The sequence below is a fragment of the Phyllobates terribilis genome, unplaced genomic scaffold (genome assembly GCF_046119375.1).
Source record: "Phyllobates terribilis strain yellow unplaced genomic scaffold, ASM4611937v1 Scaffold_5__5_contigs__length_657084704, whole genome shotgun sequence".
In the NCBI taxonomy this organism is placed as follows: Eukaryota; Metazoa; Chordata; class Amphibia; order Anura; family Dendrobatidae; genus Phyllobates; species Phyllobates terribilis.
This window is the reverse complement of record NW_027362765.1, coordinates 226,906,388-226,922,055: the sequence shown is the minus strand read 5'-3', so window position 1 is coordinate 226,922,055 and position 15,668 is coordinate 226,906,388. Positions and strand designations below refer to the sequence as shown.

General features: G+C 43.0%; 1 protein-coding gene across 1 annotated transcript; it reads right to left on the bottom strand.

The window, feature by feature from the left end:
- Positions 1-696: 696 nt before the first annotated feature.
- On the bottom strand, positions 697-14,983 carry LOC141271068 (uncharacterized). Its single transcript, XM_073681170.1, has 4 exons — positions 14,457-14,983; positions 3,591-3,630; positions 2,143-2,191; positions 697-2,033 (listed from the first exon to the last, which is right to left on the bottom strand). The coding sequence occupies exon 4, from the start codon at positions 1,981-1,983 to the stop codon at positions 829-831; it is 1,155 nt and encodes a 384-aa protein (XP_073537271.1). The 5' UTR covers positions 1,984-2,033; positions 2,143-2,191; positions 3,591-3,630; positions 14,457-14,983; the 3' UTR covers positions 697-828.
- Positions 14,984-15,668: the final 685 nt, after the last annotated feature.

Below are 15,668 nucleotides of genomic sequence, written 5' to 3'. Positions count from 1 at the left end.
TATTCTTTGATCTGTTTATTATTATGTATGGTCCGATTATTTGGGAGTACGTGGTTTATTATCCATATTTGGTCTAGTGGTACTGTGCCACCCTTCATCAGGGTGACATAGCTTGGTCAATAAGCCTTATTGTATTATGAGATGGTAAATATATTATATTAAATGATACCTGTGGCTTTAGGGGGATTTATTACTTTGGAACACTACATTATTCCTCCCCTATGAATATTGCTATGCTTTGTCTGTTTTAATTGTTTTTATTTTTCTGTGTTGTCAGTCTGTAATCATGTAATAAAGATTTTTTCATTTTTCTAATATTGGGTGTGCATGGTTGTATATCCTGAGTCTTTTCTCTTCTTTCTTATATTGGGAGGTAAGCATTGCAGACAGTGTAAAGCATGGAGGGGTCCTCTGTCACCGGGCTTCCCAGACCCCATAGCGTATCACCGATGGCGAGTGGGCCCCCCCCCCCGCTTGCTCAGGGCCACCGCACTTGCCTGGGTGCGCTGAGTGGTGACGCCGGCCCTGTTTTTTGAGAGTACATTTTTGTGGTTTTAACCCTTAAACCCTTTAAATGCAATAAAAACACACCACTGGAAGTTTGCTGAGTTAAATTTATTTATGATCAAAGCAAGTAATTTGGACAATTTAATGTCAGAATTAATTTGCAAATTATAAAAGTACAGTTATGGCTTTTGTAGTTTATCCACAAGCACCATTAGAAAAGTTAATTTACAGAGAAATTGATTAATTAAGGTTTATTACATTAATGTTAAGATTAATATTTCATAAGATCATTCTGTTGATTTTGCATTATGGAATCTCTCATCAGTTATTAATTTGCTCCAGATACCACCCGTTTTTTGAAGCCTTATTATGATTCTTATACTCATCTCCTCTCTTTTTCCATCTTTTTTCACCATTACTTGACCCCCAGGTATTTCCTGAAGCCATCATATATCCAGAGTTACTTCCATGATTGCCCCATCCACTTCCTGAACTCGCGTGTTTTTCACCTCCACTCATTTCTGATATCTGTTTTCCTGTATTGTGGCTAAATGTTTCCATATCACCTCCTGATAATATCCACCCAAACATCTCCCCTCCACTACTACCTGCCATATGTTCCCCATGTGTTCCTTCTGCATTACCATCAGACATACCTAAATTAACATTTTCTATCACATAGCCTTCATTTAACATTTGGGGATTCGCACCATCTGAAGCTACATCAAATCCATTAATGTGTTCTACTCTTATTTCTTCAGCTGAAATCATTTGAAAAGTCTGCTTGGCTTCATCATCACCAAAGTGATTAGCTCTTTCAACACTAGAAGTACCTGAACCAGATTCCAAACCATTTTTATCAAATGTTTCTGCAGAGTATCCCTGATCCCGCCAGGTATTCACATCAGCTATATTAACAAATGCAAAGCTTTCTGTCTCTCCATATTCTCTATAATCTGAATCAATGCCATCATTATCCACATGCAATCTTTCACCTATGTCATTGGCTTCTGCAGGATATATCACATCTGGATGACTGAAGGATTGTACTATTTCATTAAATAAATTGCCGCCTTCTGCTGATTTATTTATTTCTGAATCATCCACAGTTTCTGATGTGTAGTCTGCATAGAAACCTAGTCCTTCATCCATTTCAGTATGTACCATTTCTTCCACCGAGTCAATGTACATTTCATATACATCTTCATTGTTGGAATCTGGTGATAAAGCGACACTATCCGAACCATCTGTCATATCTAAACCAAAATTTGCTGTGTCAAACACATCATATGAATAATCATAATGAGCTTCCGAACCTGATAATTCATCAATGTCCCAATTTCCTACCATATTTAAATCAGTATTTTGAATGCCATACATAGCATTAGTTTCATAATCTGATGAATAGTCCATATCGCAATCTTCTCGAGAAGAATCTAGCGAGTCATCTTTGTCATGAGCATCTGCATCAATCATGGAGTCCTGCGTGTCTTCTTTGCCTGATTCACCACCTCCGAGCAATTTGCCTGAAAAGAAAGTTTTGGTAGGATTTTATATATGAAATCAATTATACAGTATTTTCAAATTAGCATAAACTCAAAAAAAATGCACGGACAAACACACACTGAAACCTACCAATAATGCAGTTAACAAGACCAATGACATCTTCAACCACATTAGGTATCTGTTATATTAAGAAAAAGACATTTATTTTAGATTTGCTTCATAATGAATGAGTAATTCTGTTAATGTGCTTATGATTAGATTCTGAACTAACAGATGTGTATGCTCGTGTCTAGCTGGTCGGCCGGTGAGCTTAGAGGGGATCTATATGTAGGGCTCAGCCACGTTCTCTTGTCAGAGCCGTGAGGTGAAGGGTTGGATCTGACCTAGGCTGAGCTGCAGTGCGCTCTCAGCCACATGAACCAGAGCATTAGGCTGTGTTCACACACGTGTTTTTTTCTGCTGCTAACTTTCCTCTGGCAGGAAAACAGCTGCGTAAACAACGCGCATATTTTTGACCACCCATTAATTCCTATGGGTGAAAATACACAGCAAATACGCTGAAAGAAGTGACATGCTCCATTTTCCAAATACGCAGGCAAGGCAGAAAATACGCAGCAAACAAAAAGCAACATGTGTGAACAGAGAATCCTGGTCATAGACTTTGCTGGTTCTGCTAGACGCAGCTGAAAATTAGCATGAAAATCTGCTGAAAAATACAACGTGTGCACATAGCCTTAGACTACGTGCACACATTGAGAATTCGCAGCAGATTTTTCTGCACCAAATACTAGAGACTTGGCAGGGAAAACGCTGTGTAAAATGAGAGCATTTTCCCCATTCATTTGAATGGATCAAAATCATTGCAAAAATGCTGAAACAATTAATATGATGCTGATTTGGGGGAAAAAAAAAAAAAAACGCCCAGCAGCTGGAAATAAGCAAAGAAAAAGGACACTGTGTGCCGGAGTTTTTAGAAATGTCATTGGTTTTGCTGGAACTGTAAAGCATTGTGTTTTTTCCGCAGTAAAAAATGCACCCAAAAAGTGGCAAAAGTGCAACGTGTGAACAAGCCTTTACTATTTTGACATTACAGGGATAGGAAAACCAGTAGGACTCCATTTTGCGGATTGTCCAACAAACATGTCTATATTGAGGATAAACCCAATTTCGTGGTCAGTTTTCAAAATTGTGGTGTTTGGCAACACTGGAATAGAATAAAACAGCGTGATAACTGGGGGGGCATTTTGGAGTATCTGAGATGAGAGGCCAACACAATAGTAAAACACAGTGTAGTCTAGCTTTCATAATCTAGGGCACAGATTAAGTTTTCTGCCCTGGTTCGGTGTCTAAATAGCCTTCTTTGTGCCCCTTGACATCCAGCAACTGGGGCCTACAACCCACCTGCTGCTCCCTAGCAATACCCCTCAGTAATGTCAAGTTAACTAACTTTAATACAAAATTATTTATTAGCTGCTTTTCGTGTACAAGATCTGAAAGCCTCCACTATAAACTAAACTTAAATGGAAACACAGGTGGCAATAATTGCTTTTATTACTATATTTATATGTTTTACTTACTTTATCAGCCACCACCAGCGGGACTTCTGCCGGTGCTAAGCTAGGATTAATAAGTAAAATATATGAGAATAATATTAATAAACACACACACAAACACACACACACACACACACACACACATATATTATACTTAATTACTATTACAAATAGTATAATGTGTCACCAACCCTTTTTATACCTCATATTTAGGATTCATATCTATGTTGTAGAGTGGACAGCTAATACATCAAGTATGGACATAGTCGGTCCATGTAGCAGTTATTGCAAGATAAATTAGAAGTAGTGTTGAGCCACCCCCGTAGTGTCCGGGTTCGGTTCATCGAACACCGGGATGTTCGTGGAACTGTTCGTCGAGCACCTTTCAAACCAATGGCAGGCAAACAAAAACACATAGAAAACATCTTCAAAGTTGTCCAAAAGCTGACAAACTGCTCAGAAGACACTCTTTAAAAAAGCCGGCCAGCAATTCAGCATCGGTACCCGACAATTTAGAACAGAAAGAATAGAGCATCACACATAGATTAGATAGATAGAAACATGTCAGTCACATATATAAGAAGTACAGTGACAGTGTTGGTTACTGTATTTGTCATTTAGTGTTAAAATAAAGGATTTATTAAAAAAAAATTGGCGTCTGGTTTCCCGTAATTTTAGTCTCTAGCGGAGGTTAAGCAGATGACTGGGGCAGATGTTTGAAGCCTGGGAAGGGGGTAATACCCACGGAGCTTCCCAGGCTACTAATATCAGCTCCCACCTGAATACATAGCCTTTACTGGCTATTAAAATGGGGGACCCCCCCCAAAAATGACATGGGGTCCCCCCTATTTTAATAGCTAGCAAAGGCTAGGCAGACAGCTGGGGGCTGATATTAGTAGCCCAGGAAGGGTGCCATGAATATTGGCCCCCTCCCAGGCTAGAAACACCAGCCATCAGCCGCCCCAGAAATGACGCATCCATAGGATGCGCCAATTCTGGCACTTAGCCTCGCTCTTCCCACTGCCCTGTAGCGGTGGCAGTGGTGTAATAGGGCTGGGGTTGATGTCAGCTTATAATGCCAGCTGACATCAAGCCCAGGTTAGTAATGGAGAGGCGTCTATAAGACACCCCCATTACTAACCCCATAGTCAAAGTAAAAAAAACAAACAAACACCCAGAATAAAGTCCTTTAATTGAAATAAACACACAATTCTTTATTGTTCTAAATTAAACCATACTTACCATCACGCCCATTCCAGCTGAAGCCAACAATCTGAAATAAAAGTAAAATAAACCAACATCATCCTTACCTTTCCATGTTTCCCAGGACGGCTCCAGCTCTGCTACATTCACATGACAGGCTGGATCGCAGCCGAAAGCTGCCATCCAGCTTGCCATGCCGCAGACACTGAGAAGCGCAAGCATGCTTGCACCACTCTAGCTTTTTTTTTTTCCAGGCTACACATAGAAGCTTCTAGAGGAAAAAAAGGCACCAAAACTGCGCAGTTCAGCAGCGTCTGCACAGGGGGCGCAGTTTCCATGAAATCACATCTGATTTACTTGGATTGTTAAAGGGGATATCTGAGGTTTTAAAAACAAAAAGGCATGTAGTTGCTAGCAGAGGCAGCTACCTGAATCTCTGGCATGAGCGGTCTATGACCAGTGCTGGGTACAACAGGCAGGTAGTTGCATTTTTTTTTTTTTTAAAGTCCCAGATATCCCCTTTAGGCCTGTTTGACACGTCCGTATGCTTCCGGTACCGGAGATATCCATGTCCATGAGTGTTTTACGTGTTGCATCCGTGTGTGGCATCAGGATCACATATACTGGCACCTGGGAATCAGCACTACAGTTAGCTATAATCCATGCGACCGCTGACACAGAGGAGCTGGGGAGAATGAGCGGCTCTGGAGCTGCAGCGCAGGAGCTGTGACCTATCACTCACTGAGCGCAGCTCCGGGGCCCGCTCACTGGAGCGTCTCATTCTCCCCAGATTCAGTGGTCGCATGGATTACAGTGGGGGGACTTCTCTTGGCAGGTGAGTATATGTGTGAGGCCCAGCTGTGCTTGGCATCACAGACCCAGAAGGGTGTATTGAAGGATTCCTCCACAAGAGGCCCCCATACCATTCACACATCTCCACCTTCCACCTCAGACCACCAGAGGGAGCTCCTTAGGGAGATATATAAGGGAAGGTGGAGCCAGGCAGCTGTTAGTCTGTTGATGAGTTCCTGCAGTGAGACACAGACACAGGTCAGTCTGCAGTGGAGCTCAGTGACTCAGCAATTCCTCTGGAGAGTTCAGTTGGTGCAAGCCTGAATACAGAGCAGAGTCCAGACTCAGTGTAGCTCAGAGAGGTGAGCTCTAGGTGTGCCGGCACCATAAGATCGGTGAAACGCGGCACGCTGCCGTTAGTTTGAGTAGCCTATTGAGGGTCCGAGTAGGCCGAAGGCGAAGAGTAGAGAGCTAGTTCATAGGGGACAGAGGAGCTTAACTAGCTCACCCAGAAGAAGAAATAGTTACCGGACACCGGGTCCGAAGCTTACAGGGATCTCTATGACCCAGTAAGATAAACCGGAATCCCTGGAGAACTACAGGTCCCAGGATTGCTAAAGTGCTGATACGTACCAGAGCCAGGAGACACATAGGCCCTGTAGGTCGGGAGCGTGTACTCCAAGAGAAGGCCCTACCACAAGGTCAGCCAGTGCAGGACAGAGACAAAGTTAGGCCTAGCTCCAGGCAGGTCAGAAACTTACTACGCAGCAGCAAGAACCAGGAGGCCCAAAACCTGCTCATTGGGGAGGATCCGGACATACACCCTTCACCCTACAGTGCTCCGGGGAGTGCCTGAATTTCCATCAGTAAAAGGTACTGAAGTGACTATTGTGTCCGTCCCTGTTCTTGCCCTGATGCGGCTGAGTCTCTTTGTCCTGCATCCCCGTTCCTATACTGCCCTGAGGCCCAGCTCCACCTGTGGGGAGCAATACCATCAAGCTGACCTATCATCAGCCTCAGTGGACTGCGCAGCGCTGGTGATCCTCACCAGAAGCCACAGGTGGCGTCACGAACTCTTTCTTTTATAAACTTTATAAACACCAACCCTTTTTAAAGAGCCGACCACCGCGACATCCCTAAAGGCCAGGCTAAAGGCCCGGGTACCGAGTCATCCCCATTCCCCTGGGCTAGTCATATGGATTTTTGTTATTTTTACAGGTGGGGACACCGGGAGCAGACTACTACTACCCTCATCATTGTTCAGCACCCACTGCTTGGGAACAGTGCTACCTGTAGCGCTGATTCCCAGGCACCGCTACGTGTGACACAGATGTGATCCATATGTGTTCAGTGTGAGACACTTTTGTAGTCCGTGCATCTGTAAAAAACGGACTTGTCAGTGTGTGGAGCACATGGACACATGGTCCGTAGAAACACATTGACATGTGCGCAGACCCATAGATTTGAATGTGTGTCAGTGTCTCCAGTACTTGTGGAAACTGTCACCACTCGTACCCGGAGACACTGACATGTGAAAGAGGCCTAAAAAAGAGAGTAAATTTCTGCGCACAAAATACACAGCATTTACTCTACATTTGAACACAAAGTGAATGTGATTTCATGAAAACTCCTGCCCACCATGTGTCTAAAGATGCTGTTTGAGCCAAGTATCAATGCACTGTGCTCAGATTTGCTCGCATGATTTTGGCTTACAAAAAAAACTCAAATATTAAACTTATCCATTTCTATGTGAAGCCTGGAAACAAAAGCATGTAAAAAATATATTTTTAAGGCTATGTGCCCACGATGCAGAAATGAAGCAGAAAATTTCTGCAGCATTTCTGCATCTACCTGGCAGAAAAAACGCATGCAGATTGTGCATGCGTTTTTCCTGCAGAATACATGCGGATCCACATGCGTTTCCGCATGCAGATTGACAAGCGCTTTCCAGGCGATAGCATCACTTGGAAAGTGCTTGACAACTAGGTCACACTGTATAAATCCATGCAAACGGCATGGATTTATACAGTGTGAACCGTAAAAATTAAAACAAATAAAGCTATACTCACCCCCGAGGCCCCGGCGTGTGCAGCAGCGCTCGTTCCTGTCTGGTTCCCGGCTGCCGGCATATCGCGAGTCAGAGCGGTGAAGGGCCTGCGGTCACATGACTATGACGTCACCGCAGGTCCTCAAGCGATGCCGGCATTCAGAGAGAAGCCGCTGAACAGGTGAATATAACTTTATTTGTTATTTTATTCTTTTTTTACAGGTACAATTGTACCCAGGTCTGGAGGAGAGTCTCCTCTCCTCCAGAACTGGGTACCATCCGCACATAGAAACGCATAGAAGCCGCTTGTAGGAATGTACAGTCGCGGTTTCTATGCGTTTCAATGCAAGTCAATGGCGGGAGTTCCGCTGCGCTACCGCAAATTTAAATGACATGCTGTGGATTTTTGTACGCAGCATAAACGCTGCGGAAAAATCCGCAGCATGTGCATAGAACATGCGGAATCCCCTTGGGGACCATGGGGTGCGGATTACCTAGCGTTTAACAAGCGTTTACGCTGCGGAAATTCTGCAGCATAAACGCTTGAAAAACGCTACGTGGGCACCCAGCCTAAGTGTAGAATCAAAGCTTTTCTGTACTATTTAACCCCTTAGTGACAAATAGACGTCTTTTTTGCTGACCTGCGATATAAGAGACTAGCATTCCCTGACAGGTGACAATCCTGTAACTGTCACCTGTACATTATAGCTGACAACTAGCTGCATCAGCCATGATCAGTGTTGACACCAGCCATGCACGTTTAACCCCTTAGATTCTGCTGTCAATAGTGACTACAGAATCTAAATGGTTAACAGAGTGCGGGCACCTGGGAACAGCACTACCTGTAGCGCCGATTCCCAGGCGCCGGTCTGTGTGATCCAGATGCCGCATACAGATGCCACACGAAAAACACACAGGCACGGATATCTCCGGTACCGGGAATATGCGGACGTGTGAAACCGGCCTTAGTCTTCCGACTACAGTATAGCGGCCTGTTCATAAGTTATCAAGTTTTTCATTCTTGTCATGCCACTTTCCATTACTTCCTGAAAAGAATCAGAAGGGTTAATGAACTACCTGAAAGCAGTTATAAATATGTTGAAGGGTGCAGTTTTTAAAATGGTATGACTTGTGTGGTTTCCAACATATAGGTCCCCCACAGTCACTTCAAAACTGAATAAGTCCCTATAAAAATAATTGTAAATTTCCTTGAAAAAAATGAAAAATTACTGCTACATTTTTAAAACCTTCTAAAATGCTAACAAAATAAAATAAACTTTACAAATGGTGCAGATGTAAAGCAGACATGAAGGAAATGTTATATATTAATTTTTGTGTGGTATGACTATTGGGATTAACCCCTTAACAACATTTGACGTACTAATACGCGTCTGTGCCCTGGGACTTAAGAGCCAGACCCGTATTAGTACGTCATCGCGATCGCGCGCGCACACAGGCTGTGCGGGCGCGATCACCGCCGGGTGTCAGCTGATTGTCACAGCTGACACCCGATACTATGTGCAGGGAGCGGTCCTGCACCTCTCCCAGCACATTAACCCCCGCGATGCTGCGATCGAAGTCGATCGCAGCATTGCGGGGGCAAGGGGAGGTGATCGCAGATACTCACCTCCTCTTCCGGCTTCCAGCGCTGTCTGACGCGGCTTCCCGGGTGTTGCCATGACGACCCGATGTCGTCATGACAACATCCGGGTCACCAGACAGCAGGAAGATTGTTTGGAGATGCACTGCGCATGTCCAAACAATCTTCTCCCTGTCCAGCGCTGACAGCCTGCATGACACAGGGATGGTGCTGCATTCCTGTGCCATGCAGGCGATCAGAGAAAAAAAAGTGAAAGTCCCATAGTGGGACAAAGTAATAAAGTATATAAACTTTCAGAAAGTGAAAAAAAAAATTGAAAAAAAAAAATTGCAAAAATATTAAAAAAAAAAAAAATAAATAATCCACCAAAAATAAAAATATGATGTACCCATCAATAAATATTATTATAAAAAAAAAAAACAATAAAGTACACATATTTGTTATCGCCGCGTCCGGAACAACCTGACCTATAAAACTGTCCCACTAGTTAACCCCTTCAGTGAACACGGTAAAAAAAAAAAAAAAAAAACGAAGCAAAAAACAATGCTTTATTACCATACCGCCAAACAAAAAATGGAATAACACGCGATCAAAAAGACAACTATAAATAAAAATGGTACCGCTGAAAACGTCATCTCGTCCTGCAAAAAACAAGCCAACATACAGCTCAATCAGCCGAAAAATAAAAAATGTATCGCTCTCAGAATAAAGCTATGCTAAAAAATTATTTTTTCTATAAAATTGCTTTTATGTAAAAGTGCAAAACATAGAAAAACTATATAAATGTGGTACCGCTGTAAACATACTGACCCGAAGAATAAAGCTACCTTATCAATTTTACCACACGCGGAACAGAATAAAAAAAAAAAAAAAACAATTCCTGAATTGTTGGTTTTTGTTTATTCTGCCTCCAAAAAATCGGAATAGAAAGCGATCAAAAAATGTCACGTGCCTGAATATGGCACCAATAACAATGTCAACTCATCCCGCAAAAAACGAGCCGTCACATGACTGTCTGCTAAAATCTGGAATAATTATAGCTCTCAAAATATGGCGATGCAAAAACTAGATTTTACAAAAAATGCGTCTTTTAGTGTGTGACAGCTGTCAATCATAAAAACCCGATATGATTCTGGTATTGCTGTAATCACACCGACCCGAAGAATAAAGTCGTCTAATCACTTATACCGCACGAGGAACGGCGTCAAAAATAAACTCTCGGGTTAGGGTTGGGCTAGGGTTAGGGTTGTGATGGGGGTTGGGATTTTTTTCAAAAGTAAGAAAAAAAGAAGACGATATGGCGACTAGTGTTGAGCGCAAGTGCTCGCTACTTGAGTTTGCATCGGGTGCTCTGGTATGCATTGAGTATCGTGGGTATTTGAGTGACATGCTCGAGTCTCCGCCCCATATGCTTCGCGGCCAAAAAAACTTTACGGAGATTGCCTGCCATGCACGAGCGATCCCCGCATGGTTTTTTTTGGGTGTCTAATAACCGTGAAACATGCGGAGCAGGGACTCGAGCATGTCACTCGAGCACACGCTGTACATGGTGCATACCTGAGTACCCGATGCAAACTCAAGTAGCGAACACTTGCGCTCAAGACTAATGACAACTTATTCAATATGATGACCTAATGTTATCAAATTCTGTGTCGTACCTCTGGGTTCAAAATGTTCACTATACACCTTAATAAAATCCTTGAGGGGTATAGTTTCCAAAATGGGGTCACTTGTGGGGGAGCTCCACTGTTTAGGCACATCACGGGCTCTCCAAACGCGACATGGTGTCCGCTAACAAATTGAATGGAAAATCGGCTCAAATTGTTAGCGGACACCATGTTGCGTTTGGAGAGCCCCTGCGTGCGTGCCCAAACATTGGAGCTCCCCCACAAGTGACCCCATTTTGGAAACTAGACCCCCCAAGGCACCTATCTAGATGCATAGTGAGCACTTGGAACCCCCAGGTGCTTCACAAATTGATTCATAAAAATGAAAAAGTGTTTTTTTTTTCACTTTTTCATTTTTACGAATCAATTTGTGAAGCACCTTGGGGTTCCAAGTGCTCACTATGCATCTAGATAGGTGCCTTGGGGGGGTCTAGTTTCCAAAATGGGGTCACTTGTGGGGGAGCTCCAATGTTTGGGCACACAGGGGCTCTCCAAACGCAACATGGCGTCCGCTAATTATTCAAGCAAATTTTACAATCAAAAAGTCAAATGGCGCTCCTTCCCTTCCGAACCCTGCCGTGCACCCAAACAGTGTTTTTTCCCCACATATTGGGTATCTGCGTGCCCAGGGGAAATTGCACAACAAATTTTGGGGTCCATTTTTTCTTGTTACCCCTGTGAAAATAAAAAAAATTGGGTCTAAAGTAACATTTTTGTGAAAAAAGTTAAATGTTCATTTTTTTCTTCCACATTCCAAAAATTCCTGTGAAGCACCTGAAGGGTTAATAAAGTTCTTGAATGTGGTTTTGAGCACCTTGAGGGGTGCAGTTTTTAGAATGGTGTCACTTTGGGGTATTTTCTGTCATAAAGACCTCTTAAAGTGACTTCAAATGTGATGTGGTCCCTAAAAAAAATGGTTTTGTAAATTTTGTTGGAAAAATGAGAAATCGCTGGTCAACTTTTAACCCTTATAGCTCCCTAACAGAAAAAAAATTTTGGTTCCAAAATTGTGCTGGTGTAAAGTAGACATGTGTGAAATGTTATTTATTAACTCTTTTGTGTGACATATCTCTCTGATTTGAGGGCATAAAAATTCAAATTTTGAAAATTGCTAAATTTTCAAAATTTCTGCCAAATTTCCATTTTGTTCACAAATAAACGCAAGTGATATCGAAGAAATTTTACCACAATCATGAAGTACAATATGTCACGAAAAAAGAATCTCAGAATCAGGGGGATCCGTTGAAGCGTTCCAGAGTAATTACCTCATAAAGTGACAGTGGTCAGAATTGTAAAAATTGGCCTGGTCATTAACGTGCAAACCACCCTCGGGGGTTAAGGGGTTAAAGGAAGTCAAAGTTTGAAAATTGCAATTTTTAAAACATTTGTCAAAATTTCTTTTATGTTTTGCATGCATTTATAAAAATATCGACCTAAATAGACCATTATTATAAAGTATCATGTGTCACAAAAAAAAATAATCTTAAATTTAATGGGATATGTTGAAGCATTACAGAGTTATTACTACATAAAGGGACACTGGTCAGATTTCAAAAAATTGGTCCGGTCACTAAGGGGTTAAAAAAACTTACATTAAAAATGCTGTTTCAAATCTGCACCAAAAATGCATCAAATAAGGTAAAAAGGGAACACAGCAAGAATCAGAGCACAGAATATCTGTTTTTTTGCTGATTTGTGATTTTTTTTTTAAAAAAGCGCATTAAAAATTGCTCCCTTTTCTTAGTGATTTTTGTAGGAAATTTTTTCCCATCAAAGAAAAAAAAGTACATACATTGTAAATAGCTGTATATTTGTATCTCTATAATCTGCATGTGGGTTCAGAGGCTGCAATGCAGATTCAAGTATAGAAAATCCTTCCAATTTGGTTAGTGCAGGGCAGGCTATGGCTCAGCTTTCACTGCTGCCTGTAATGATGCAGGTTGTGGGTTTCATTTCCGGTGGGACCAAATCAAGAGAAGAAAATTGTTTATTTAATGTAGCAATGTGTGGGGCAGAGATGCTGGTTCTGCTTAGCCCCCTCCACACACTCCCTCCGAGGAAAAGGGGGGGAGTCACTACAGAGCGATGAAGACATCGCACGGGACAAAGCCCTGACCCACCAGGACAGCCGGACACTTGCGCTGAGTCCAGGATGGTTGGGAGCTATGGACAGTGGATGGGAAGTCTATTACTTGGGGGCAGGGAATTTTAATTAGTGACACCACTCCCTCGCTGAAATATTTAAAAAAAAAAAAAAAAAAACACACACGCTGGCATTGTACTCAGGGCTCTGATGGGCACATAATCACTTCCAAGACTCCTTGTTCATCTTTACTCTGAACATATTTTTAATTACATTAGCACTATGTTTAGGGTGGTTGTCCGGTTTCAGAATAAATTTTGATTCAGATGCTTCACTGATGGTATTGCATGATGGATAATTATCTGCCTGTATTTCTCAGAATTAAGCACACCAAGAAATGGCACTATTGAGGAAAGGCCGAAGAAATTTTCATTCAGCAGATGAAAGACATTTAAATTCGGAATATGTACATCAATGCCATCAGCTGAGAACTGGCAGCAACCATTGGGAACTGGGGTGCAGAAAAATGGCAGCAGGTGCCCTGGATGGAGGAGTAAAAAATGTCAAATATTTGGCTGTAACAGAAGGCAGTTTGTCCACGGAAGGGTTGAAGAGCATTATACTGAGTGTCTGCAGGCCGCAATGAAGCATCATGGAAGTTACTTTCAAATTTGAGTCTGAATTTCAGCAAATGATGTTGGAGATTTGATCAGGGTTAATGAGGTACTCAATGCTGAGATATACAGGTGGACACTTATCCCTCATATAAAACCATCAGGGTAGTGTTTGGCTCCAGATTTAAGCTTCAGCAGTGAGACAGCCATGAACATACAGTGTCATCAAGAAATATCTTTAGCACAAAGAGTCCTGGAAACACAGAATCCTGATCTCAACATACTCAGATATTATCTGTGGGATTACATAAAGAGTCAGATTTGTGCAAGCCTACATTCACAAAACAATCTTTCTGCCAAGTTCCTTCAAAAACTGTGTGCAAATGTACTTAGAAAAATTAATGCTTTGATGGCAAATGGTGGTATATTAATTTGAATTCTATTTTATTACCTAATAAAACACTGTTAACACTTCCATTTCTATAAACATTCTTACTGTGTAATTTTTCCAACCTGCACAAAACTGTTGCCCAGTACTGTAGATAAAAAAAAAATCTACATATTTAACACTTAAATTGCTTGTGAACTCTATAGTGTTGGAAAGTATTTTATTGTACTACTTCTCTAACATGCCTATTAGTACATGAGCAGGTATGTTTATGTATTTAACTGCAGCTTCATAGGCAAACCTAGTCAAGCAAATGAATGGGTGAATGATGTATTCTGGTTACTGTTTCACTCAGTTCAGAGGTCTAAAGTCCATCTAAATTCAGACAATGTCATCCTACAGCTGAAAACCTATAAAGTAATACAGTAGAACAATGTGACATTTTTCTAGTTTACGAATATGTAAGTGTATATTATTGACATTTGATAATACTTACTTAAGTACTTTATCAAGGAGACCGCCTACCAAACCATCTTCACCAAGGAGATTGCCTAACAAATCCCCACCAAGGAGACAGTCTAACAAATCCCCACCAAGGAGACCGCCTAACAAATCCCCACCAAGGAGATCGCCTAACAAATCCCCACCAAGGAGATCGCCTAACAAATCCCCACCAAGGAGATCGCCTAACAAATCCCCACCAAGGAGATCGCCTAACAAATCCCCACCAAGGAGATCGCCTAACAAATCCCCACCAAGGACACCGCCTACCAAACCATTCCCACCAAGGACACCGCCTACCAAACCATCCCCACCAAGGACACCGCCTACCAAACCATTCCCACCAAGGACACCGCCTACCAAACCATCCCCACCAAGGACACTGCCTACCAAACCATCCCCACCAAGGACACTGCCTACCAAACCATTCCCACCAAGGACACCGCCTACCAAACCATCCCCACCAAGGACACCGCCTACCAAACCATCCCCACCAAGGACACCGCCTACCAAACCATTCCCACCAAGGACACCGCCTACCAAACCATCCCCACCAAGGACACCGCCTACCAAACCATTCCCACCAAGGACACCGCCTACCAAACCATTCCCACCAAGGACACCGCCTACCAAACCATCCCCACCAAGGACACCGCCTACCAAACCATCCCCACCAAGGACACCGCCTACCAAACCATCCCCACCAAGGACACCGCCTACCAAACCATCCCCACCAAGGACACCGCCTACCAAACCATCCCCACCAAGGACACCGCCTACCAAACCATTCCCACCAAGGACACCGCCTACCAAACCATCCCCACCAAGGACACCGCCTACCAAACCATCCCCACCAAGGACACCGCCTACCAAACCATTCCCACCAAGGACACCGCCTACCAAACCATCCCCACCAAGGACACCACCTACCAAACCATCCCCACCAAGGACACCGCCTACCAAACCATTCCCACCAAGGACACCGCCTACCAAACCATCCCCACCAAGGACACCACCTACCAAACCATTCCCACCAAGGACACCGCCTACCAAACCATCCCCACCAAGGACACCGCCTACCAAACCATCCCCACCAAGGACACCGCCTACCAAACCATCCCCACCAAGGACACCGCCTACCAAACCATCCCCACCAAGGACACCGCCTACCAAACCATCCCCACCAAGGACACCGCCTACCAAACCA